At 52.1% G+C, this 27,592-nt stretch overlaps 1 protein-coding gene across 1 annotated transcript; it reads right to left on the reverse strand.

Annotated features, from left to right (window-relative positions):
- ANPEP (alanyl aminopeptidase, membrane) lies at nucleotides 118-25,023 on the reverse strand. Its single transcript, XM_005695031.3, has 21 exons — nucleotides 24,925-25,023; nucleotides 16,338-17,327; nucleotides 15,668-15,810; nucleotides 15,405-15,544; nucleotides 14,642-14,768; nucleotides 14,398-14,552; nucleotides 14,019-14,132; nucleotides 13,775-13,918; nucleotides 13,544-13,609; nucleotides 13,358-13,423; nucleotides 11,595-11,770; nucleotides 11,251-11,330; nucleotides 9,871-10,004; nucleotides 9,697-9,752; nucleotides 8,242-8,389; nucleotides 6,521-6,612; nucleotides 5,864-5,974; nucleotides 5,567-5,734; nucleotides 4,445-4,585; nucleotides 3,785-3,866; nucleotides 118-725 (listed from the first exon to the last, which is right to left on the reverse strand). Exons 2-21 carry the CDS (start codon nucleotides 16,964-16,966, stop codon nucleotides 576-578), a joined length of 2,922 nt encoding a protein of 973 aa, XP_005695088.3. The 5' UTR covers nucleotides 16,967-17,327; nucleotides 24,925-25,023; the 3' UTR covers nucleotides 118-575.

The following is a 27,592-nucleotide window of genomic DNA, read 5'->3' on the forward strand; positions in this document are numbered from 1 at the left end:
AAACATTAATTTTTAAAAACCTGGTATGTCACCCTGCGATCCTGGGAAGGTGGCAGGACACGCCCTTGGCCTACGAGCAGACCCACTCTGCTCAAGTTCAGTAATGAGTCTGGAAGCTCATCTAGAAATCTTTTATTTACATTTTATCTTAGAAAAAAATATACAGATCTGGTGCTCTGTAGACTTTTCAGTTCCAGGGTCTTTAGGGGAGGATAGGAGACGGCACAGGGCAGCCCCACAAGGCCATCCATCATCCACTGAGGGCTTCTCATCTGACCCTGGAGCTGGACTCCCTGAGATCAGACCCGGAGCCTTGGGTGACAGGAGCCATGCCAAGCCTGGGGTGCCATTGGCATGAGGGGCAGGAGCTGGGAGGCACTTGGACAGTCTGAGCATCAGAAACTGGAGTGGTCCCCTGGGAAGAGTGGAGTGAACATGGGCCAGAGACTCTGTCCCCAAGGGGAGGACGCTGGTGCCTCAGGCTTCAGAAACAGGGGCCCTGCCGTGGGTCCCTGGGACAGGGGCACGCGGGCATCTCACACAGGGACCGGGGGAATGTAAGGACCAGAGCCTGTTTAGCTGTGTTCTGTGAACCAGTTTAACACCACCTCCTTGTTCTCCTTCACCCACTTGATGTTGGCTTTGGTCTTCTCCAGGGCTTGCTCCAGAGCCCGTGTTCCTGAGCCGAAGCCGACATCCATGTTGTTCTCCTTGAACTCCTCCAGCTGCCAGGAAAAGGATGCTTCTGAGCCTCAGGCTGGGTCTCTAACAGCCCCGAGGAGAGGGCTGCCAGGTCCTCTACCCCTCCCGGCCATGTTAGAGCCCCTGGGGTAGGGAGTCCTTCCCTCTCACTGGCAGAGGTCAAAAATGACAGCCCCAAGGGTCAACCAGGCTCCTATGTGTATTTGGACTTCATTGTGAGGTTCTTCATTGAGCTGATCCTCTGTTTTTAATTGAAATACAATCTTAATCCAATCAAGGGAGGAGAGTAGGACAAATTAAACAGGCACCACAAGGGAGCAAGCAGCCAAATTCAAAATGTGGCCATTTCTATAGCGCACATGACCTGACTGCTTGAGCAAATAAGTGGGTTGTTTTTTTTTTAAAGATTAAAATATGTGTTAGTACTGGACATTGTAGCAATGGCAATTAGGCAAGAAAATGAAATTAAAAGCATCCAGAAAGGAAAAAGTAAACTATATCTATTTACAGATGACCCAATTTTATATGCAGAAAACCCCAAGGAACTGAAAGGGAAAAAAAAGCACAGCTATTAAAACTTGAGTTCAACAAGTTTGCAGGATGCAAGATCAACATACAAAAATTAATTGTATTTCTATACACTAGCTGTGAAAAATCTGAAAACAAAATTAAGAAAACAGTTCCATTAACAACAGCATCAAAAAGAATAAAACACTTAAGCATAAATTTGACAAAAGAAGTGCAAGACTGGTATGTGGAAAACTACAAAATATTGTTGAGAAAAATTAAGAAGACCTAAACAAAAGGGGAAAAAAGACTTAAATAAATCCGTGTTAATGAATTGGTAGATTTACTATTACTAAAGTGGAAATGCTCCCCAAATTGATCCACAGAGTCAGTGCAATCCCAGCTAAATTTCAACTATCCTTTTTTGCCGAAATTGGCAAGCTGATCCATAAAGAAATACGAAGACTCAGAATAGCAAAATGACTTTGAAAAAGAACAAAGTTGGAGGGCTCACCATCCAAATTTCAAAACTCGCTACAAATCTGTGACAATTAAGACAACACTGTGCTAACCTAAATATAAAAGGATAGATTAGTGAAATAACACTGAGAGTCCAGAAACAGACCCTAACGTTTATAGTCAGTTGATTTTCAACAGAGGTGCCAAGATCGTTCAATAGGTGAAAGAACAGTCATTTTATCAACAGAGGGATGGGTAAAGAGGATGTGGTGCGTGTATATGAGGGAATATTACTCAGCCATGAAAAAGGGCAAAATAATGCCATTTGCAGCAACATGGATGGGCCTGGAGATTATCACACTAAGTGAAGTAAGTCAGACAGAGAAAGACAAATGTATATGATCGCTATATGTGGAATCTAATTTTAAAAATGATATAAATGAACTTATTTACAAAACAGAAAAAGACTTACAGATATGGAAAACAAATTTATGGTTACCAAAGGGGAAACATGGGGGTTGGGGAGCGAGAAATCAGGAACTTCGAATTTACCACTATATATAAGCTAGATAACCAGGGAATACCACTCAATATTCTATGATAACCTGTATGAGAAAAGAATCTGAAAAAGAATGAATATATGTATATGTATAACTGATTCACCATGCTGTACACCTGAAACGAATACAACATTGTAACTCAACTATACTCCAATGACAATTTTTTAAATGAATAATATTACAAAAAAAGAATAATCCTTTAAATAAATGGGACTGGGACAACTGGATAGTCACATGCAAAAGAATGAAGCTGGACCTCTGCCTTACACCATACACAAAAATCAAGTCAAACGGATCACTCCTAAATGTAAGAGCTAAGATGATAAGAATCCTAGTAAGAAGCATAGATGTGACTTCAGATTGGTAATTGTTTCTTATATATGACACATAAAGCGCAAGCAACAGAAGAAAAATAGTAAATTAGACTTCATCAAAATAAAAAAACTTCTGTGTATCAAAGACATTGTAAAGAGAGTGAAAGGACAATTCACAAAATTGGAGAAAATACTTGCAAATCATGTGTCTAATAAGGGCCTGGTATCCAGAATATATAAAGAACTCTTATAACTCACAATAAAAAGACAAATATACTAATGAAAAACTGAATGAAGGATTTGAATATATTTCTCCAAAGAAGATATACAAATGGCCAAAAAGCAGATGAAAAGATGCTCAACATCATGAGTTATCTGAGAAATGAAACTCATAACCATAAGATACACTTTACAGGATGTAAAACTTTTTTTAAAACAAAAAAGAAAAATAACAATTTTCCCCAAAACATAAAGAAATTGGAACCTTCATACATTGCTGATGGGAATGTAAACTGATGCAGTTGCTTTAGAAAACATTTTGGCGGTTTCTCAAAAAACATAATTATCAAATGACCCAGCAATTCCACTCCTAGGAATACATTCAAGAGAAGTGAAAACAGAGATTGACTCAAAAATGTGTAATAAGGGACTTCCCTGACAGTCCAATGGTTAAGACTCTGCACTGTTAGTTAAAGCAGGGGTCATGGGTTCGATCCCTGGTTGGGGAACTAAGATCCTGCCAGCTGCCAAGGCATGGCCAAAATAAAGAGAGAGAGAGAGAGAGAGAGAGAGAGAGAGAATTTGAAAATGGCCTGGGTATAGGATGATAGTAAGGAATTGTTCATTTTCTTGGGTTTGCTAGTGATAGATTGTTTTAAATTTTTCTTTTAGATATGACTAAAGTGTTTACAAGTGAAATTATATAATATCAGTGATTTGCTTGAAAATTGTCTTCCCCTAAAAAAAGTGTCAGCAAACATTGATAATTATTCAATCTGAATAATGGGTACATGGAGGTTCATTATATTACTCTCTTTACCTTTTGCCAATACAAAAATTCCAAGATGAATAACTGCAATTGAACTGTGACATTTAAGAAGTCTGGATACCCAGCTTCCTCTGTACATGAAGAAGGCCTGACCGCATGGAGCCCCGCTGCCTTATGAACAGCCCCTGCCTTTTGGTGGGAGCTGAGTGGCGGCTGCCCCCGAGACATGAGCCCCAGGGTCCCAGGCTTCTTACCTGCTGGAGCTCAAACTCAGTGGAAAACCTTCGGGTCACACCCTGGATGAGGTTGGAGAAGGAGAAGGAGCCACCGCCATAACTGTAGGACGGGAGGGGAGAGGCGTCATGGGGGCGGGCAGCAATGTCCAGTGGCTGGCAGACCACGCTGTGGCCGTCCCTGTCTCCCAGACGCAAGGCAGCGACACGCCCACAGAGACACCGCCAGGGACCCGGACCCAGGCTTGGCCACATGTCCTTGCTCCCATCTCTTCAGAGAACACTCCCATCAGGTAGACTTTCTTCCCCCCAGTGGGAAAAGGGACGGCCATACCCCACCGCCTCGTCTTTCAATTCCTGCCCTCTAGACCTCAAGCTGGATTCATCTGGTTTTTTGTTTTGTCTGTTTTTCGTGGCTTTTTTTTTTGGCTGTACTGCGAGGCATGTGGAACCTTAGTTTCCTGACCAGGGATTGAACCTGAGCCCCCTTCATTGGAAGCACAGAGTCTGAACCCCTGGACCACCAGGGAAGCCCCTGGGTTCTCTTTGGACCACTCCAATGCAGTGTCTGCTCTCTACTCCTGACCCTGCGGGGTCTGGCGCACACAGGGGACCCACCCCTACCCCCAGGGGACCCAGCCTTGGCGGGCGCTTCCCCTAACACACTCTTGGCAGACTCACTCCTCAAAGAGTTTCTTCCAGTTGCTTCGGATGAAGTCCCAGGCCAGAGACTGCCCGATGATGTTGCTGGCAATGCTGGTGATGGTGGAGGTGGCGTCCTGCTTCCGGATGAGGTTGGGGTTCAGGGTGTAACTCAGGTACCTGTGAGGTCAGCATGCTGTGCAGTGAGTGAAAGGACCCTGCTTGCCCCCGCCCCCCCACTCATCCTTCGTCCTTTCCTGCATCCTCTCCTGCACCTTCTCAACATCCCTTCAGAATGCTGCGGGCTGAAGCCTCCTTGGTCCTACCTCCCTCTCATAGATGGGACCCTGAGTCCCCTGAGCAGGGTCACTGGCTATGCCAGGTGTCATGCTTGGCGCAGACCAGGTGTCTGATAAATATCTAGTGATGAAGGAAGGAAGGGGTGATTCCTATATCAGGCAGAGTGGCCACTCCTGTCTTTGACACTGAGGGTGGCTCTTCTTTCCTGAAGTCCAGGAGATGGCAATGAGGCACACAGTGGGAGCCAGGAGCCCTCATCCACGGGTTTGGGGGTGCCCAGCTGGATGTCCAGAAGGACTCAGGTCCATCCGCAGCAGGGCTCTTGTTGTTTAGTCCCTAAGTCGTGTCCGACTCTTTTGCGACCCCGTGGACTGTAGCCCACCAGGCTCCTCTGTCCATGGGATTTCCCAGGCAAGAATACTGGAGTGGGCTGCCGTTTCCTCCTCCAGGGGAATCTTCCTGATCCAGGGATCGAACCCAGGTGTCCTGCACCACAGGTGGATTCTTTACCACTGAGCCCCCAGGGAAGCCTGTGCCAGGACCCTTGAGAGAGGGGTAAAGGCCAGGAGAAATGCAGCAGTTAAAAGCAGAGGATGTGGACCCAGATCCAGACTCAAATCTTAGTTGTTGCTTTTTTTTTTTACTTAGCAAAGCTTCTGGACTTCGGGCGAGTTGTTTTGCTTCTCTGAGCCTCTGTGTCCTCATCTGTAAAATGGGAAACACACTGCCCCACTGTACGGGCTAGGAAGGATCCCACGAAGCAAAGTGTGGGTGGCTGGCTGGTTCCTTCTCCCCCACGTTGGGACCCTGGTCTCCGGTGGGAGGGGAACTCATCCAGCCCCATCCAGCTCTGGTCCTCACCTGTTCAGGAGCCAGACGTGGTTGGTGCAGGCCAGCGCTGAGCGGAGTTTGTCAGCTTCATTAACCAGCTCTGCTTTTTGTAACTGATTCCAGGCAAAGTCCCACTCTGCCTGGCCACCCTGGGCGATGGCGTTGCAGTAGATGGTGGACCGGAGATTGGGGTTGATCCTGGCATGGAGTTGGGGGTGTCAGGGGTGGAGAAGCAGCAAGAGGGCGGGGAACGAGGGTCTAATGAGGACAGGGTTGTGAGCTTGAGGGACAGATAAAGATCAGGGGACAAGCAGGGGACACACTTACGGGTTAGCTTCAGGGTTGCTCATCCACTGGCTGAAAAGTGTTTTGGCCAGCTCCTCACACTTAGACAACCCATTGGAGCAGGCAGTGCTGATGGCGTTAATCTCGCTGTATCTGCACCGGGGGTGATGACACTCTGTCAGCATGCCTGGCCCTGACTCCTAACTCCTCGTGCTCGTACTTACGCTCAGACACTTCAGTCGTGTCTGACTCTTTCCGACCCTGTGGACTGTAGCCCACCTGCTGGCATATAACTCCAGGCAGGGCAGCAGGTGTGGGGCTCTAAGGCCACAGCCCACCTACCCTTTGGGTGCTTTGCTTCTTGCCTTGTGCAGCCCAGGGAGGGCTGGCACAGACCCCAGCCCCACTTTAACACCTAGAATCTGCATGACCATGCCAGGGAGGGGACCAGGGAGGTTCAGTTTGGTCCTTCACACAAAGAGGCCAGACGGGTTCACAGGCCACACAGAGCCTCGGGGCAGGGCCCCCCATTTCTGGGTGGGGTCAGGAAGGGGGCGGTTTCCTCCCTGACTGGTGGCCCTGGTCTAGCCAGGAATTGGGAAGTTCCGAGGAGGATGCTGTGGGAACTTGCTCTGGACTTCCCAGGTCAGGGTGTCTGGGCCACCTGTGGTCTCCAGACCCAAGACGGGTCATACTCACTGGTCCATCAGGTTTTCTGGGATCTCAGTCCAGCCTTTGGTGAGATTTTCAAAATATAGGAAGATGGGTTCAACCTGCTTCCTGAGGTAATTCTGGGGAAAGAAAACATGAATAGCTTCCAAGAGGAGACTCATGGGGCTTCCCTGGTGATCCAGTGATTAAGAATTTGCCTCACAATGCAGGGGGCTTGGGTTGCATCCCTGGCCAGGGAATTAAGATCCCACATGCCTTGGGGCAGTTAAGCCCAGTGCCACAAGGGAAGATCCCCCATGATGCAATGAAGATCCCGTGTGCTGCAGCTAAGGCCCAACACAGCCAAATAAGTGAGTAAGTAAGTAAATATACACTAAAAACCAAGACCTGGCACAACCAAATAGTAAGTAAGTAAATAAATATTTTTTAAAAAAATCAAAGAGGAGACTCAAGCCTGACCCACCTGGAGCCCCACGGAACCTCTGACGTGAGTGAGCAAGCATAGCAAGGGTTAATGGTTACAGAAGCAAGAGGCCAGAGGCTAAGGGAGCAATCCAAGGCCAGATGGTACTCCAAGGGGCGGCACTAGTCCAGGTTTCAGGTGACTGATCTGAGGTTCTTTCTCCTCGAAGCCTCCACCAGTTCTGATGCTCCATGTCTAAGTGTCACTGTTTCCTAATGTCGTTTTAGGGCCTACCATCCCTCACCGCCCAATCGAAAGTATTCTGCCTTTATTGTGGGGAACTTAGAAAACTCCATAAAGCATAAGCAGAAAATACTAACCACCCCAAAGTGTTAAGAAAGTGTTAGTTGCTCAGTCTTGTCCTACTTTTTGAGACCCCATGGACTGTAGCCTGCCAGGCTCCTCTGTCCATGGAATTCTCCAAGCAAGAATACTGGAGAATCATTTGGTGTATGCCTAAGGCTGATGCATATTGATGTATGGCAAAAACCATCACAATATTATAAATAAATTATCCTCCAATTAAAATAAATACATGAAAAAAAAAATGAATACAGGAGTGGATTGCCATTCCCTTTCCAGGGGGGATCTTCCTGACCCAGGGATAGGACCTGCGTCTCTTGCATTATAGGAAGATTCCTTATCACTGAGCCACCAGGGAAGCCCAATGACTACATAATATTCCATCAAATGGATATTCTAGCTTACTTAACGAATCCCCAACTGTTGGACATTGAAGTGTTCTTGGTTTTCTTGTCTTTTATAAACCACACTGCAGTGAACATCCCTCTGCATTCAGTTATGGATACAGAGCGAGCAGTTCGCCTCTGCCTCTGATCTGCCCCCTGCCACCATCCCCCCATCCCCTCCCTCTACCTTCCCCTCAAGCTTCCAAAGTGTCAACATCTGCTAGGCAAGCAGAGGCCCGCTCTTTTCACAGAGGATTCTTTTGGGCTGAAGAGGATTGCCGGAGGCCGCACAACAGGCTGAAGGCTTTGCCCCCACTCCCATCCCCTTCCTGTACTGTGCCTTTCCTGTTGCCTTCTGATAGTGCTAATTTCCAGATTTAGCCAACTTTGCTAGAAGTCTTTCTGTTTCTTGCCGGGCCCAACTTGCTCACTTTCTCAGTCCCTGCTCCCTTCACCCTTCCATCCCTCCTGCTCTCTCACCACCACCAAGGACCGGGTGCAGTGCTTCGCCACTCCAGGCAATATTTCTACTCACTGCCTCGTGGCATCATTTCAGGCACTGGGGAACTGGACGCTGGCAGGCCCCTCGCACGTACCTGCATGGGGCCGTAGACCTCTGTGCGGTCGAACATGAGCTTGAAGTAGTTCAGGCTGCTCACAGCTGCCTGCCAGGGCATGTACTCTGTCTCATTTTTCAGGAAGAGGGTGTTGTTCAGCGCCAGGGTGACAGGGACCGTGCGGGCACTGGGAACAGATAGAGGGGATCAAGTAAGCACCCCTACCCAGCCCGGGCTCTCTGTGGGAATCCCAGCCCCCTCCCAGAGCCTAAGGTCCCAGAGGCCCAAATGGGCCAGCTCCAGCCTTCACCTCGGGTGGAGCTGGGGGGAGGGTAGTGGACGCGCACCCACTCCTAGTCACATTCCCTTGCTCATTATCCCCATTTTACAGGTGAGGAAACTGAGGCTCAGAGAGGTGACGTACTTTGCCAAAGGCCACATAGACCTTAAGAGACAGATCTGAGATTCAAAAAGACAAGAGGCCTTTGCTCTCTGCTCTGCCCACCTCTTCTCTGATTTGCTTGGCCTTCTGAGATTTCCTCCCTCCACCTTCTCAGGCCATCTGTTCATAAATGTCCATGTCTATGGGTGACATCAACTTACATCAAAGAACTTAGCACCTGCCGGCGCTTACACACACAGCAGCTGCTCAATATATCTCTGTTTATCTATGCCTGCCTCTCTCCTGTCATGTCCTTCCCAGGTTTTTTAGCCTGACCTCCCTCATAGCTCAGTCGGTAAAGGGTAAAGAATCTGCCTGCAGTGCAGGAGACATTGGTTCGATCCCTGTGTTGGGAAGATCCCCAACAGAAGTAAACAGAATCCACTCCAGTATTCTTGCCTGGAGAATCCCATGGACAGAGGAGCCTGTTGGGCTATAAACTATGGGGTTACAAGAGTCGGACACGACTGAGTGACTCAAGAGAGAGACAGGGGCACACATGTGGGCTTAGTCACTTCAATTGTGTTCAACTCTGTGCGATCCAATGGATTGTAGCCTGCCAGGCTCCCCTGTCCATGGGATTCCCTAGGCAATGCCCTCCTCCCAGGGATATTCCTGAGCCAGGGATCGAACCCAAGTCTCTTAAGTTGCCTGCATTGGCAGGTGGGTTCTTTACCACTAGTGCCACCTCGGAAGCCTGACCCACAGGGAGCCCTCAGGAAAACCTGGGCATGGTGGAGCACACTGGAGTTCCAGAGTTGGACAGATCTGTATCTGGCTGTCATGAGTTACTGTGTGACCTCAGGCAAGATGCTCAAACTCTGAGACTCTGATTCCTTCTCTGGAAACTCTGGGCTGAATGGTGATACTGTCTGGGGCTGTGGGGCCAAGGGAGGGGCGTCCCGAAGCACAGGGAGCCCGCACCCCATTCCTGGCACACGATGAGGACCACGGAAGGGAGCACGGGCTCTCACTATGGAGTCACACTTGCCAAGTCGCCGGGCTTCCGCGGCTGAGCCGGGGGCCCCAAAGGAGGAGGGGCAGGCACTCACCTGGCCAGGTTGAAGCTGTCGTAGATGACCTGCGCCCGGTTGATGACAGGGATGTTCTAGAAGGGGCAACAGAGCGTGTGACCTCAGGCGGGCCATGGGGCAGGCCCTGCAGTCTGGGCTGCCATCTTGGGACTGGGCCTTGGGCAGGGGACGCATGGGCCGGCAGGCACCCACCTCCGGCCTTGACATCAGCTGATTCTGAATCTTCTTCCAGTTGTTCTCGTCGTAGTTCACCTGGTAATAGCCCGTCACGTTGATGTTCAGCAGGACCCAGTCGTCCGCTGCGGCTTTGAAGAGGTCACTCTGGACTGTGGGGAGAGACCAGAGCTGGGAGGGGCTGCTCAGAAGGCCCCAGGCTGACCTGACCCGGGCTCTCCCCTCCCCAGGCCTCGGCAGAACCTCCTCCCGGGCAGCCTGGCAGCAGCTGGCCCTCAGGCCGCTGGGCCCACACCAAGGTGAGGGGCGGAGAAGAAGGGTGGGACCAGGTGCCCGGACAAACTCTGACGGGTGACCTTGGACAGACCAATTGCCATCTGTGAACCTCAGTGGCTGGGCCAGTGATACCCGCTGGGACAACTCCATCGGCAACACCCTCTCCAGCTCAGACTCAGCTTCCCAGGCCACTGCTCCTTCTCCAGCCCCTCCTCCTCCCATCTTTCCATCACCCAGGAAGCGCCTCCTATCCAGTTAGCCCCCCAGCACTGCTTATCTCTTCCTGGGGGCTCCATGCCCCCTCCTCTCAAGTCTGCCTCCAGCCTTCCTCCCGGCAGCTGGAGGGGCTCCTTCCATGCCTGCAGGTCAGACTCAATCACGTTGGCTCCTCCTGGCCTGAGGACACTGTCTCCTGCAGCTGGCAGGGGCTGGAGTCACCTCAAGGCTGCTCCTCTGTCTCAGCCAGGCTCAGTCCCCACGTTCTCTCCTACCTCAAGACTCGCACTGCTATTGACTCTGCCTGGGCGGCTTCTCTCTGCCACCATTAGCCCGGTGAGCACCTGCTAGTCCTCTCACGCAATTCAGCTCCTCCAGGAAGCTTTTCCTCACCGCTCCATGAAGGGAAAGCCTCCTTATTCTCTGATCTCTGCCCACCTGCCCCAGAGGCCATAAACACCTCTGACTGAGCACTCGGCACAGCTCCAGGAAGTACGAATGGCTTGTCTCCCTTCCCTCCATCTGTAGCCTTGGCTTAGGCAGGGGATGGCCTGACCTGACCTTGGTTCCCTCGGTGCCTGGCTGAGCAGGACTGCGCATACTGCGTGCCAGGCACTGTTGTGAACATTTCATGGGAATCCTCTCCCTTAATCTTCATACAACTCAATGGGGGTAGATGTCCCCAGCCCCATTTTACAGATGGGGAAATGGGAGACCAGTGACAGATGGTAACTTGACTGAGGTCACACAGCTGGGCAACAACAGACTAGAACTTAGAACTAAAGAAGCTGGCTCCAAAGGATGATGGACACCCCCAAGGATGAGGTCTGCTAAAACCCCAGAACAGGGCCAGGAGCTGGCAGGATGGCCTGGGGGTTACTGTCCCCTAGGGGAGGGCTGGATTACTTCTCTCTTGGCCCCGAAGCCAGTAGTGTTCTTGCGGCTGGCCATTTCTGATGGATGAGATAGGAACAATCCACAGATAGCTGGAACAAGAAATCCCAGAGACCAAGGGTGAGAAACGGCAGCTCTTGGCCACTGCCAGCAGAAAACAGTCCTGCCCAGGCTCCCAGTTTCTGCCTGACTCTGGCACTAAGTGCCCCCCTCCTCCTGGCCCAGGAGCTAGACTGACACCAACCACTATGGCAGGGGCCACAGCGGGCCAGGCCCTGCTATGGTCGGAGGATCTCACGGCAACCGCCCCTAAGAACCTCCCTGGGGCGCCTGTCTCGGTGACCCCGTCTGCTCACTTGAACTCTGAGGGGCGGGTGACAGTGGAGCTGTTGTCAAGGAGGAAGTGATTCTGGGAGATGGTCCCTGTGTTAGTGTCCACGGTGATGACAGGGAAGCCCATCTGAAGGGTCCAGCGGTCCATGATGGCACTCACGGTGTCTGGCAGAACGATGGACGACTGACTCTCCACGGCCTTGGGCAGAGGGCGATGGTGCTACCATGAGTGGATGGCCATCCTCCCCCCCGCCATTCTCCCCTGCACCCCTGCCCTCTCCTTAGGGTGCCACCTTGCTGGGAGGTAGTGGAAGAGCACTGGGCCACGAGGTTGTAGCTGGGCTCCCAGCCTGCCTCGCCCTCCTCTCAGCTGCCCAGTGCTGGACGAGCCAAGAGCTTTCCAGCCTCTGGTTCATTCTGTGTTGATTAAGGAAATCTGCATGTCCTCCCCAAACCCCACATTCTGTGATCAAGCCTGAGGTGCGTGTGTGTCAGGGAGGGGCACCCAGGATGGCCTATGGCTCAGCCTGAACAAATCTGGGAAGACAGGCAAGGGGAAGAGACAGAGATAAAGGGAAACCAGTGTCCCCAAGTCACAGGCAGGGAGAAGCAGAGGGCTGTGGGCGATGTGAAGGAAACACACGCGGGTGGGGGTCTGGGGATGGGCTTAGGATGGTTGTTATTGTCTTAAATCTTTTCTCACGTGTGCCTATTGCTTTCATAAAAACAAAAAAACAACCACATTTGTTAATAACGGAGAAAATAAAAAACTAAGACGAGCATAGATAGAGGGCAGAAGATGCTATCAGAAGGCGCAAGATGAGAGGGAGAGGATCTCTGGGGGGCTGCAGAGAGAGGGGATTTGGGGGAGAGGAAGGGGGAGATGCAGCTTGGAGGGGTGTCGGTGTGAAGGAAAGGAATGGGAAACAGGTTGGGCAAGGCAGACAGTGGAAGCAGAGGAGAGGGACTGAGGCTGCGGGAGGTGGGGGTGGGGACCAGGCTCACGACAGAGGGATGTTGGGCTGGAGATCAGCCAGGAGGGCCCAGGAGCCCACCTGTGACTCTGTGACAAGGCCTGGTGTCTCCCCTCCCTGGTCAGGCTGGTCATGGCGTGCGGGCACATGGAGGGGTCAGCCAGGCTGACCAGGGCCACAGAGAAGGGGTGGGAGATGACGGAGGGTGATGGAGAGGGTGCAGACGCCAGGCTCAGGAGAGGCGGGGAGGGCCAGGTGGGAGGGTAGGAGTGGTCAGAGGGTCTGCCCCAGACAGGGCCCCTCGGGGTCTGAGTGGACAGGAATGTGAAGTGGGGCTGGATGGGAGGGTCAGAGGGCGTGCTGAGGGTGCTGGTGTGTGCAAAGTGGTGCCTGGGAGGGGCTGGGTGGGGCACAGGGCAGCCAGGAGTGCTGAGCTGGTGAATGACTGGCTCCAAAGTTCCAGGGAGATGATGGCTTGGTCTTGGGAAACGTGAGAGCCCGTTTCCTCAACGCTCAGAGGAGGGTGCTCCCCAGCTCCCCTCATAAACTTCACTATAGTGCAAGGTGGGGAGGAGCCACCTGCCAGACTCATGACCCAGGCTCTGGCCACACCTCCTTCAAGGAGCCATCGCTGCACCCACTTTACAGAGGAGCAGCCAATGAGCAGGCCAGGCTCCAGACGTCCTGCCTGGGGTATGGGGTAAGCAGGGGAGCTGGGCACCTTCTCTCCCACGGGGGTGCTGCCGGCCCTGGGGCTTTCAGCATCTCAGGACCCCCACAGAACGTCTTCAGGAGGGCTGATTGGTACTGACCATCTGCAGATGCTCCCAGAGGTTCAGGTAGGTGGTGTTCTGATAGGCAAAGGCCTGCAAGTAGGACTGTGGAAAGACAGAGCTCTGTGAGGGCAGAGCTGTGGCCCCAGGCTCGGCCACAGCCTCTGTGAGGCCAGGGAAACAGCCCCCCCCACCACCACCCCGTGACTGGTCGAGGATCCTCACCGCCAGGCCCTTCTTGAACAGGTCCTCAGTCAGGAAATTCGAGAGCATCCGGATGACCGAGGCTCCCTGTGGAGAGGAGGGAGCTCAAGAGGCTGTGTCGAGCCAGCCAGGGGACCCTGTGTCCCCATCAGGCTGGGCGGGTGCTCCCGGAGCCCTGGGGGGCTGAACCCCTGCCGCCCTCCCCACCCACCCCTCGACTGTCTGAGGACCAGCATGGGGGCTGGGCAGCACCTTGCTGTAGGAGATGGTATCGAACATCTCGCTGATCTGGGCAGGGGTGTTGACCTCGTCGGCAGGGGTGGTCAGTGGGTGAGAGGTGACCAGTGCGTCCACAGCCATTACACGGTACACGTCGTTCGGCACAATGAGGTCTTTCTGCAAACCCCCAACAGCCAATCAGGGGACTGGCCTCGGAAGGGGTGACCCAGGTCATCGCCCATCCCAGACCCCAGCGGTCCCCAGGCAGGGGGCTCACCAGATTCCAGGTGGGCTCCGCATAGTCAGCTCCCAGGTACTCCACGTAGGAGGCAAAGCCCTCATTCAGCCACAGGTCATTCCACCAGGCCAGGGTCACCAGGTTTCCAAACCACTGTAGGGGAGAGGGGTCAGCCCAGCAAATCACTCAGACCTCGAGGTCACTAATGACATTCAGGGCTACCCTTCGCCAAATGCTCCCCACACGCCAGTCTTGAGCTGGAGGCTTTACTGACTTCATCCTGACTCCTCCCCGAACCCCCTGGTCAGGTGGAATCCCCACTCCCTTCTCAGCTTCTGAGGACATAGCCATGACTTGGGCCATCTACCCCTGGAGCCCCCCATGTTCTTGGTCTGGGCTCCCCATGATAGGGGGATACCTGGTGGGCCAGCTCATGAGCAATCACAGTGACTACTCGCTCTTTGTTGCTGCTGGAGGAAGACTGAGGGTCATAGAGCAGCGCGTTCTCCCGGTAGGTCACCAGCCCCCAGTTCTCCATGGCCCCAGCGTTGAAGTCGGGCAGGGCAATCTGGTCTGGGGAGGCCAGGTGGTTGGCAGGATGGCTTCCGGGAATGAAGGGGGAGACCCATTCACTTTCCCCCAACGCAAGGCCCCTCACTCACCAGATTTGGGGAGTGGGTAGGCTGTATTGTAATGATTAGCAAAGAAGTTCAGGATGGGACCTGTCACATTCAGGGCGTAAAGGCCATGCCTGGCTGCAGTTGCTTTTGGCCGAGCCCAGATCCGGATCTGCAAAGAGGATAGGAGAGGTCAGGGGCTCTTCCTGGGTCCGGTGCAAGTGGACCAAGTCCCAGAGTCTGGCAGGCTGGTGACCAACCAGGTTAAACCCGGAAGTTGGTCAGCAGGGAGTGTGTGGAGTCGGGGGGTGTCTCTCTTAGAGCCGTAGGGAGGGGCCTACGGGGAATGAGCCATGGCGACTCTCCGGCACGCAGGAATCGGGAACTCCCTTCATTAGGGGTGCATACTAATTCGCTTCTGTTGTGTCTGACTCTCCGCAACCCCATGGACTGTAGCCCGCCAGGCTCCTCTGTCCATGGGGATTCTCCAGGCAAGAATATTGGAGCGGGTTGCCATTTCCTTCTCCAGGGGATCTTGCCTACCTAGGGATTGAACCTGTACCTCCCGTGGCTCCTGCATAGCGGATTCTTTACCGCTGAGCTACTGCGGAAGCCCCCGCTAATGAGGAGGGTCCCACTTTCCAGATGCAGAGACTGAGGCTCAGAGAACTAAAGACACCTGCCCAAGATGCATCAGAGCTGGGGTTCACACACTGCCTAGGGGCTGGGACCAGGATGAGGATAAACAGGAATGTGTCCCAGGCCAAGACCAACCCTGGGGAAGGCGAGGTGAGCTTGGGCCTCATACCTGGACACCATTGGGCGCCTGTGACTCCACACTTGTGAACTCGCTCACGATGTAGGCCAGGAGGTACGTGGACATTACAGGTGTGGTTTCAAACTCAGTGACGTTCCAGTCGGGCTCTCCCTCAAGTGGGACACTGGGACCTGGGCAGGGAGCATGCAGGCCTGGGGAGGTGTGCCCCACCCCCTGCCCCTGCACCCCAGCCCTGGGGGGGAGGGTCGGCTTTCCCAAGCCCAGGCCATGAGGCCCCAGCCAGACCTGCTCACCTTTGGGTGGCATGTTGGACAGGGCTGTGAGTTCCTTGGGGTGGATGAGGGTGATGTTAAATGTGGCCTTCATGGCGGGCTCGTCAAAGCAGGGGAAGGACTTCCGGGCATCTGTCGACTGCATCTGCGTGGTGGCCAGCACCCTGCCCAGAGCAGGGGGTTAGAGGATGCACCCACAGAGTGTCTGTGCCCGTGGGTGTGCAGGGTAGGGGCTGCAGGCTGTGGCTGGGTGTGCAGGGGGGCAGGCTCACAGATGCTGCCTGGTCTCATCCCTGTCCCCTTACCCCCCACCCCCCCTTTCCTCTCCCAAGCCACCTCGAGGCTGACAGGCCAGCTGACATGGGTGATCAGAGCTCCTTCTGGACTCAGGGTCAAAGTCCTGGCTGCCCCCATCCTGTATTAGCCGGGAGACACTGGCACATTTCTCTCCTCAGAGCCTGTTCTCTTATCTGTCCAAGGTGGCTTTCATTGTTCATCCCTGACTCCCGATTGAGTGGGGTGGGGGGAAAACGGCTGATTGTCTTGGGAACTTTGGATGGACCGATGGGCCAGCGAAGGGCTTTGGAACATTCAAAGGCTCCGAATCCAAGCCCTTCCTTGGCCCCCAGGATCCCGCTCTGCCCCGGCATCTAGGATCCGCCCCCACCCGGCAGGCCCACCTCTGACTCACTTTTTGACGTTGCCGTCCATGTACTCGCTGCGGTAGAAGCCCGCCAGGTCGTCGGCCAGCTCCCCCTGAAAGGTGGTCTCCATCTCGTACATCTTGCCCGCCTCCAGAGGGCTCTTGAGGTGCACCACCAGATACTCTGTGAGCAGCACCAGCTCAGTCCTGTCGATTTCGGGGGCCTGGGCACCCCCCACACCCCTCAGGACCACCAAGTGCCCGTTGGTGGTGGTGTAGTTGAGCTTCTTGCTGTGGATAATGATGACGTCCGTGGACTCCTTGCAGGCGAAGCGGACGGTGCTTGAGCCCGTGAAGATATACAGGCCGTTCTTGTCGAGAGTGAGGTAGGGCCTCAGCGTCACCCTATAGGAGTCGGGCAAGAGGGTTGTGGGGAGGCGGTATCGGTTCCACGGCTTGCTCTGGTCCACGGTGGTGGCCGAGGTGGTTGTCGGGCTTGTGGGGCCCGTGGGGCTCGTGGCGCTCGTGGGGCTCGTGGGGCTCGTGCCACACTCGGCATTCTTGTTCTTCTCCTGGGCGTACACCACAGACAGAGCGATGATGGTGGCCACGGCCGCCACACCCAGGAGAATGGCCAGGATGCCCAGGGCCTTGGAAATGTAGAATCCTTTGGCCATGGTGGGGACGGGGAGGGAGCTCGGGGAGGCTCAGGAACGGGCAGGGAACAGGGCAGCCTCAGGCCAGGCTTATATCCCCGAAGGGGAGGGGCCCCAGAGCCTGCAAAGGCTGGGCAAAAATTAACCAGGGCTCAGACAGGCAAAGGTCGCTGGGCTGAGTGGAAACACGCACTATCCAGGTTTCCAAGAGCAGATCCAGAAACAGGGTGCATGGAGTGCAGCTCGGGGGGGGTGCCTGAAGGGACGAATCGGTGTCTGGTATCCAGTTACAGGCCGCCTGGGAGCCCCACCAAGGGCTGAAGGGCAGGCAGGCAGCCAGCAGGGAGAGGTAGCAGCCAGGTGGTTTGGATGCGCCTGCGAGCTGAGACAGCGGGCACAGAAACAGGAGGATGGAGGTTAGATCCGGGAGGTTAGGAGGACTTCCCTGGGCAGGAGGTGGGAGGTAGAGGGAAAGGGAGAATCGGCTTCCGGCTCGGGTCAAGAGTAAGTCGGTCACCCCTGTGGTTGGACAGGACCTGGGGTGACCCAGAGCCATGGCCCCAGCCTCCCTTGCATTCTTCCAGAGCAAGGAGTTCTTCCAGGTCCCCTCCCTTTCCCTTCTTGCCAAAAACTTTCCCCTCAATTATCAGCACACTGAGTAGAATGAAATGAAGTTGTTTTGCCTTTTTTTGTTTTAAAGAGAGGAGGCTGGTGGAGGCTTAACCTCTTCCCAGCCATGACCTTGGGCAGGTTATTTTACCTTTCCGAGACCCCTTTCTTCATACACACATGTTAGAATTTATTTCTCAGGTTTGTTGAACAGATTTAGTGAGAAAACATATTAAACATCATCTACTCTAGTAGAGGGCTTCCCAGGTGGCTTAGTGGTAAAGAATCCTCCTGCCAATGCAGGAGATGCAAGAGACATGAGTTCAAACCCTGGGTCAGGAAGACCCCTTGGAGGAGCAAATGGCAACCCACTCCAGTATTCCTGCCTGGGAAATCCCATGGACAGAGGAGCCTGGTGGGCTACAGTCTGAGGAGTCGCAAAGAGTCGGACATAACTGAGTGACCGAGCACACAAATTATAGTAGAACCTGAAAGTCCTTTGTCCTTTTTCCCCAGAAGTCAGCCATTCTACCCCGGGGAAAAACGAAGATATTACTTATCATATTCAATATAATATGTTCTTACAGGAATATGACGTTCATTGTCACCGCCCCCCATCCACCAGCCCAGTTTCTCAGACTTCAACACTGCCTGATCCCCACCCCAACATTCAACTCACCCTGCCCCCCAGTCTCACCGTGTCCTGAGTCAAAGCCATTCTTACTGTTTATGTGGGCACTTTAGACCCTCAGGGACTTCTTGCTAACATCTGGGCTCCTCAAACCCTGAATATTCATTGGAAGGACTGATGCTGAAGCTGAAGCTCCACTACTTTGGCCACCTGATGCAAAGAGCCAACTCATTGAAAAAAGACCCTGATGCCGGGAAAGACTGAAGGCAGGAGGAGAAGGGAATGACAGAGCCAGAGATGGTTGGATGGCATCACCGACTCAATGGACATGAGTTTGAGCAGGCTCCAGGAGATGGCGAAGGACAGGGAAGCCTCATGTGCTGCAGTCCATGGGGTTGCAAAGAGTCAGACACGACTTTTTGACTGAAGGACAACACCAAACCAGTTTGCTACATAAATTGAATCATTTTGCACCACTGCTTAAATGTGTCCTTTTGCTTTCAGAATTCAGACCAAATCTTCTAAGGACACCCACAAGTCAAGTGCTGTCAGCTGGCTGACTGCCTGACCTCATTTTCACCACACTCCCCTCTGCTGTGGAACCCTAGCCAATCTGGCCTTCATCCAGGCCATCTACCACAGGACCTTTGCACGTGCAATTCTCTCTGCTTGGATCATCTTCCCCCAACTCCTGCCCTGGTTACTCCCTATTTATTCTTCAAGTCTTTCTCAGAGAAGATACCCTGGCCTCCCTGGCCAGGTCAAGGTCCTGAGAACCACAAACCTCTCTTCAAAGCCCTATAATTGGGAATAGTTTTCCATTTGACCTGTGTGATGCTGACCTGAGTGCTTCCCCCACACCCACCACCAGCAGACCCCCATGAGAGCAGTCCACGGCTGCCCGTGCTCACTGATGGCATCAGGCACGTAGTAGTCACTCAACACATATTTGGGTTTCTTATGTATAGTTTTAATTTTTTATTTATTAATTTTTGGCTGCCCTGGGTCTGCATTGCTGCAGGCAGGCTTTCTCTAGCTGCAGGGAGAGGGGGCTGCTCTCTAGTCGGCCTCTCTCATTGTGGAGCACAGGCTCTAGAGTGTGGGCTAAGTAGTCATGGCACACGGGCTTAGTTGCTCCACAGCATGTGGGATCTTCCCAGACCAGGGATCAAACCCACGTACCCTGCATTGCAGGTGGATTCTTCACCACTGGATGTCCTCAATAAATATTTGTTAAGTGAATGCCTTGAGAACCCTCTGAACAGTATGAAAAGGCAAAAAGATAGGACACTGAAAGAGGAACTCCCCAGGTCGGTAGGTGCCCAATATGCTACTGGAGGTCAGTGGAGAAATAGCTCCAGAAAGAATGAAGGGATAGAGCCAAAGCAAAGACAACACCTAGTTGTGGATGTGACTGGTGATAGAAGCAAAGTCCGATGCTGGAAAGAGCAATATTGTATAGGAATCTGGAATGTTAGGCCCAGGAATCAAAGCAAATTGGAAGTGGTCAAACAGGAGATGGCAAGAGTGAATGTTGACACTTTAGGAATCAGCGAACTAAAATGGACTGAAATGGGCAAATTTAACTCAGATGACCATCTACTACTAGATGACCATTTAACTCAGATGATATCTACTACTGTGGGCAAAAATACCTTAGAAGAAATAGAGTAGCCATCATAGCCAACAAGAGTCCAAAATGCAATATTGGATGCAGTCTCAAAAATGACAGAATGATCTCTGTTTCCAAGGCAAACCATTCAATATCACAGTAATCCAAGTCTATGCCCTGATCAGTAATGCTGAAGAAGCTGAAGTTGAACGGTTCTATGAAGACCTACAAGATCTTCTAGAACTAACACCCCAAAAAGATGTCCTTTTCATTATAGGGGACTAGAGAATGCAAAAGTGGGAAGTCAAGAAACACCTAGAAAAACAGGCAAACTTGGCCATGGAGTACAAAACAAAGCAGATCACAGGCTAGCAGAGTTTTGCCAAGGGAACGCACTGGTCATAGCAAACACCCTCTTCCAACAACACAAGAGAAGACTCTACACATGGACATCACCAGATGGTCAATACCAAAGTCAGACTGATTACATTCTTTGCATCCAAAGATGGAGAAGCTCTATTCAGTCAGCAAAAACAAGACCGGGAGCTGACTGTGGCTCAGATCATGAACTCCTTATTGCCAAATTCAGACTTAAATTGAAGAAAGTAGGGAAAACCACTAGATCATTCAGGTATAATCTATATCAAATCCCTTACGATTATACAGTAGAAGTGAGAAATAGATTCAAGGGATTAGATATGATAGACAGAGTACCTCAAGAACTATGGACGGAGGTTCGTGACACTGTACAGGAGACAGGGATCAAGACCATCCCCAAGAAAAAGAAAATGCAAAAAAGCAAAATGGCTGTCTAAGAAGGCCTTACAAATAGCTGTGAAAAGAAAAGAAGAGAAAAGCAAAGGAGAAAAGGGAAGATAAACCCATTTGTATTCAGAGTTCCAAAGAATAGCAAGGAGAGATAAGAAAGCTTTCCTCAGTGATCAGTGCAAAGAAATAAAGAAAAACAATAAAATGGGAAAGACTAGATATTTCTTCAAGAAAATTAGAGATACCAAGGGAACATTTCATTCAAAGATGGGCTCAATAAAGGACAGAAATGGTATGGACCTAACAGAAGCAGAAGATATTAAGAAGAGGTGGCAAGAATACACAGAACTATACAAAAAAGATCTTCATGACAAAGATAATCACAATGGTATGATCACTCACCTAGAGCCAGACATCTTGGAATGTGAAGTCAAGTGGGCCTTAGGAAGCATCACTATGAACAAAGCTAGTGGAGGTGATGGAATTCCAGTGGAGCTATTTCAAATCCTGAAAGACGATGCTGTGAAAGTGCTGCACTCAGCATGCCAACAAATTTGGAAAACTCAGCAGTGGCCACAGGACTGGAAAAGGTCAGTTTTCATTCCAAGTCCAAAGAAAGGCAAAGCCAAAGAATGTTCAAACTACCGTACAATTGCACACATATCATGCACTGGCAAAGTAATGCTCAAAATTCTCCAAGCCAGGCTTCCACAGTACGTGAACCATGAACTTCCAAATGTTCAAGCTGGTTTTAGAAAAGGCAGAGGAACGAGAGATCAAATTGCCAACATCTGTTGGATCATCGAAAAAGCAAGAGAGTTCCAGAAAAACATCAATTTCTGCTTTACTGACTATGCCCAAGCCTTTGACCGTATGGATAACCACAAACTACGGAAAATTCTGAAAGAGATGGGAATACCAGACCACCTGACCTGCCTCTTGAGAAATTTGTATGCAGGTCAGTAAGCAACAGTTAGAACTAAACATGGAATAGACTGGTTCCAAATCGGGAAAGGAGTACGTCAAGGCTGTATGTTGTCACCCTGCTTATTTAACTTCTATGCAGAGTACATCATGAGAAATGCTGGGCTGGAAGAAGCACAAGCTGGAATCAAGATTGCAGGGAGAAATATCAATAACCTCAGATATGCACACGACACCAGCCTTATGGCAGAAAGCAAAGAAGAACTTAAGAGCCTCTTAATGAAAGTGAAAGAGGAGAGTGAAAAAGTTGGCTTAAAACTCAACATTCAGAAAACTAAGATCATGGCATCCAGTCCCATCACTTCATGGCAAATAGATGGGGAAACAGTGGAAACCGTGACAGACTACTTTTTTGGGCTCCAAAATCACTGCAGATGGTGCCTGCGGCCATGAAATTAAAAGACGCTTACTCCTTGGAAGGAAAGTTATGACCAACCTAGACAGTATATTAAGAAGCAGAGACATTACTTTGCCAACAAACGTCCGTCTAGTCAAGACTATGGTTTTTCCAGTAGTCATGTATGGATGTGAGAGTTGGACTATAAAGAAAGCTGAGTGCCAAAGAATTGTTGCTTTTGAACTGTGGTGTTGGAGAAGACTCTTGAGAGTTCCTTGGACTGCAAGGAGATCCAACCAGTCCATCCTAAAGGAGATCAGTCCTGGGTGTTCATTGGAAGGACTGATGCTGAAGCTGAAACTGCAATACTTTGGCCACCTGATGCAAAGAACCAACTCATTGGAAAAGACTCTGATGCTGGGAAAGATTTTAGGCAGGAGGAGAAGGGGACTGTAGAGGATGAGATGGCTGGATGGCATCACCGACTGGATGGACATGAGTTTGGGTAAACTCCGGGAGCTGGTAATGGACAGGGAGGCCTGGCGTGCTGCAATCCATGGGGTCACAAAGAGTCGGACATGGCTGAGCGACTAAACTGAACTGAAGTGAATGCACACAGGCAGGGACTGGTGCATGGATGAATGAGTGAGTCTACTCAGGAGTCACGCCTTATTGGAGTCTCTGTAGCCCTCCTCCACCCATCTCTACTCCCACTTTGCCCTGGGAGAATGGTCTGCTCCTTCTCTGAGCCCTTCTCCAACCATGGCAGACAGGCAAGACTCTTACTTGGGCCAGATGCATCTCAGGGCTTGAGTCTGCCTCCTCCATCAGCTCCTTGAGGACCCTGTTCCTCTACCACTCCCTGCCCTGGCTTGGGTTGGCCATCCCCTGAGCTTGCCTGGAGGCTTGGGAAAGAAATGCGTGAGTGGGTTGAATATATTCATAGGTTAATTCATCCAGGCATCCCTGGGAGACTGAATGACTGCCACCCGTCATCTGGCCTGGGTCTGAGTACAGGATAGAGTCTTCAGGGGAATCCCAGGTGCCCTGGGCTCAAGGGTGCTCTGAGCAGTCAGCACTTTCCTCCTTCTCTCTGGAGACATGCCCCCGGGGCCCTGGTCTGGGCAGTGTGGACTTTCCATTGCAATGACCTGCAGCCACCCCTATTAGGCCTGGGCTGATGACCAAGGGGCAAGAGTGAGAAACCAAGACCCCGGGGGAGGGCTCCAGCTTGGGCACCTTGTGCCCTTGAAGGCTGGCACCCAGGGGCCATGTATTCCCCCCGCAACAAGTTTCACTCTGTAGGGCCTGCAGCCTGCTCCCACCTTTGCAGCAGAGAGACACACAAGCCTGCTTGGCCTGTTCCCGACTCCAAACAAAGAAAGAGGCCCTGCCTGGCCCACCATGGCCTTTTCCTGTTTGCTTTGGACACAGCCCATGGGCCCAGCTGGCTGGAATCCTTACTCTTTTGGAAAGGGCCTCTGGTCTTCAAAGTTGGCGCAGCAGGCAGCCTATTGCCCTGGAATGAGAGGTCCCTTTTCTGGGCATTGTGCCGGCCCAGTCTGGGGACACAGAGAGGGGCAAGCTCCATGGCCCCCACCTTCTTTGAAAATAAAAAGAGATCTCTCTCCCAGCCCCCACCACAGCCCCCGCATGGCCATGGCTACAGCCCACTGGGTAGCAGTGACCTTGCTCTCCCCTCCTGTCGCCCCACCTGCCCCACAACCTGGCAGAGAGATCTTCCTCTCCTGCTCACACCTGGCGTCCCTCTCCTCACTGCTTGGAGGACGAAAGCTCACCTCTGGCTCAAGCCTGAGAATCTGTGGACTTGACCTTCTGGCCTCTCCTCTTTCTGGTGCCCAGCGTGACTTCAGCTGTTGGCATTTCTCCCAAACTCCCTGGACTTTTTCATACCTCTGTGCCTGCTTTCACTGCTGGGAATGCCTTTCCTCTCTTTCCTGTCAAACTCCTATTCATCCTTCAAAACCCAGGTCAAATGTCACTGCCCTCTCAAGCAGAGGCAGCTCCTCTCCCCTGGTGTTTCCCTGGCCTCTGGCTCACATTTCTATCACAGAACTTAAGAAAAGGCCATCTGTGTTGTTCAAAATCTTCTCACTAGACCAAGGCACCCCAAGGGTGCCATGACTTTGTAGACTGCACCATGCCTAGCACAGGGGAGAAACCCAGTGTTGGCTGAATGAACGACAAGGTCCACACTCCTTGCAATGGCCTATAGGTCCAGTATGATCTAGCCTCCAGTGAGTCTCTGGTCTCATCTCAAGCCTTTGCCCCCTGTTGTTCTGCCCCACTGTCCTCTTTTGGTTTCTCGAGCCCATCATCTCTTCCCTCCTCCACCCTTCACTCCCACCCCAAGCTGCTCTTTGGGCCTGGAAAGCTTGTGTCTTTCCCTCACCTGCCATCCACTCACCCAGGAAGCTCACTTCAGTGATGCTACCCCAGGGAAGTCCTCCCAGTACCCCCAAGACTCAGTGCCATGAGGGTAGAATCCTCTACACCAGGCAAGCACCTGGTGCACAGCAGGCAGGTGACATGCTCATGGAACAGATGCAGCAGTAAGACAATCCGGGACTTCCCTGCTGGTCCAGTGGCTAAGACTCCACGCTCCCAATGTAGGGGCCTGGGTCGCATTCCCGGTCGGGGAACTAGAGGCCGTATGCTGCAACTAAGGGTTCGCAGGCCGTAACTGAAGACCTCACATGGTGCCACAAAGACTGAAGGTCCCGTGTGCTGCAGCCGGGACCCGACAAAGCCAAATGAATACTAAAATAAATAAATAAAAATAAAATCGATGTATTAATCAGCTCAGGCCATCGTAACAAAGTACCACAGGTGAGGTTGCTTTGAAAAAGGAAAATGACTTATACAATAAAAATTTAAAAATAAATAAAGGGGCTTTCCCGGTGCTTCACCGGTAAAGAATCCACTTGCCAAATACAGGAGACACAGGTTTGATCCCTGACCTGGGAAGACTCCCACATGCCCCAGAGCAACTAAGCCCCCATGCCCCAACTACTGACCTGTGCTCCAGGGCCCAGGCGCTGCAGCTCCTGAAGCCCTTGTGTCCTATAGCCGGTTCTCCACAAGAGGAGCCACTGCAGTAAGAAGCTCACAAACCACAGCTAGAGAGTAGCCCACGCTCGCTGCAACGAGAGAAAGGTCCATGCCACAACGAAGACCCAGCACAGCCAAAGATAAACAGTTATTAAAAATGAATAAATAAATGAAAATCATTCATCTAGGTAGCCAACAAAATCATCTTGTTCAGCTGCGCTCACTTTGGGAATCACTGCTCCATCCCGTACTATTCTGGGGAGGCGCCATGTGCAAAGGGTCTTTGGAATGGAAGCTTTCTGCCAGTGAGCAGATGTGCGCATCCCTTTCACTATTTATCTCTGGATGGGGAAGAAGCTGAGTCCCCAGCCCCTGCCTCAACCAAAGCTGCCTTTCTACCTACCTGTGGGTTTATATATTTCTAACCTGATTATGCTTTGGTCCAGAGAACAAAAGTTATAAATTAAAAAAAAAAAAAAGAAAGGCTAACAACACTCATGTTAGAGAATATTTGAGGCATAGCCACTCTTATAGAAGATAAAGCTTTATCTCAGATATGGGAGTGCAAGTTACTTTCTATTCAAACATGAAAACACCAGCAGCCTGGGAGGGACTGTGATGGGGAAACCCAGGATCAGAAGTCAGGCAACTATGCAGCCCAGGTTCCCTCCCAGACCACCGGGCCCTGGGGGTAAGCTACTGCTCAGGCTCACTCAGCACCTCCCCCGTCATCCCCTTTAGCTGCAGGGCTGGGCAGGCTGGGAGCGATGGAAAAACCGAAGGCCAGCTCTCTGCTCTGAAGGAGCAGACAGTGAAGAGCAGGGATGAGGCTGGGGCCCCAGTGCCGGCACTTTCTGGCCCCTGAGGCTCCTGGCTTTCTCCCAGGCTTCTGAGGTCTCCACCCACAGCTGCAGGAGCCTGGGCCCAGGCCAGCCCCCCAGGGTGCTTCCTCTGGGAGCCTTGGACCTTGTCCATCCTGTGAGAACCACAGAAGGCCGCCATAGGAAGTCAGCTCCTGTTTTGACCTCTGGAAGCCAATGCAGGGCACTCAGGAGCAAAGGAGAGACGGGGACCGAGGGGAGTGGGTGGAAGGACACCAGCCTTGGAAGGGCCTTTCTGGGCTGCAGATCCTGCTTGGAAAACTCCCTTCTGTGTGACCCACCAGACAATCACCACCTGGATAATCACCACCACTCGCTCTTGAGGAAACCACAGCACAAAGTTAAGTGACTTGCCCAAGGTCACACAGACAGTTGTGGCAGATTCTATTGCTGGATTATACACGCTTCCCGAAAGCATCCTCTCATACAGCCCCTACATTTCCTACTGTGCAGTGCCCCAGAGGGTTAAAAGACCTCAGGAGGAGACATACATCTTTCAAGAGACCTCAGGAAGAGACAGCACAGGACAGCAATTTAAAGAAGGCCAGGCAGGAAGAAATATCTGATCATCTTTTAGGGGAACTGTGTGTCCCTTCTGAATTTTATAGGCACTCTAAGGGACATGGCGGGAGTGGCTGCTGCAAGGAGAGACTGGAAATCTGGTGGAAGTCAGCTTGGGGGCTCTACAAAGGGGCCAGCAACTCCCTGCCCCTAGACCAGGACCCCGAGCTGCGGGGGCTCTAGGAAGTGGAACTTCTTATCAGAAGGGGAGGGCAGTGCTCCCAGACTCAGGCCGCTGTGGGGGACCCTGGTCTGCCTCCAGGGTTCAGCTGAGAAACACTGCAGCGCCTCTGACGACAGACACCCAGGCCTGGGCCCAGGCTGGAAGTGATGGCTGGTGGCCTGTGTGAAGGAAGGCACTCAGGGGGCTCCATGTGAGCGGCTGGCCCACCATCCACACCGTCCTTCCCAGATTCTGGAAGAGTCCCAAGCGTGGGGTCCTGGTCTTCCACCAAAGGCAGATGCCCAGGAACTAAGCCCAACTCCAATACTGGGAAGACTGCTGCCTTCCCACGTGTGGACCCCAACCTTTCTTCTTGGAATGCTTAGCAATAAAACTCCTGAAGCAAAGGGCTGGAAAACTTGGCCTAAGGGTGGTGGAAGTGGGGAGCTGATGCCCCACTCTCTAGCAGACTCTGAGGGGAAATCACAGGGCAGGCGCTAGGCTGCCTCACACAGCTAAGCCTGTGTCTCCATCTGTGAAGTAGAGGCAGCTCTCTGGGCTAAGCTTCCTTCCACTCATAGTCTAGCCTTAGACTTTAGGGCTCTTTAGGGAGGGGGGCTAGGGGAGGATACCAGCCTACTGCCAGAGTTGGGCAAGTCACCCTGCTTTCCCCACCTGCTCAGCCCCCAGTGTGTAGGGAGGGGGTCTTCGGCAGATCCGAGGCCCATTCCCACTTCCTCTTGGCTGCGCTTCCATTGTTCCCCTCCCCCACCTCACATGTCTGCAGCCAACTCTTCAATCACAGTCAACTCGAAGGCCCATCTGCTCCAAGACTCCTCTTTCAGACACTACCGTGTGTGTGTGTGTGTGTGTGTGTGCCTATGTGTGCTGTGTCATTCAGTAGTGTCCGAGTCTTTGTGACTCCGTGTTCTGTAGCCCGCCAGGCTGCTTTGTGGAATCCTCCAGGCAAGAATACTGGAGTGGGTTACCATTACCTACTCCCGGGGATCTTCCTGACCCAGGGAGCAA

The sequence above is a fragment of the Capra hircus genome, chromosome 21 (assembly GCF_001704415.2).
Source record: "Capra hircus breed San Clemente chromosome 21, ASM170441v1, whole genome shotgun sequence".
Taxonomy (NCBI): Eukaryota; Metazoa; Chordata; class Mammalia; order Artiodactyla; family Bovidae; genus Capra; species Capra hircus.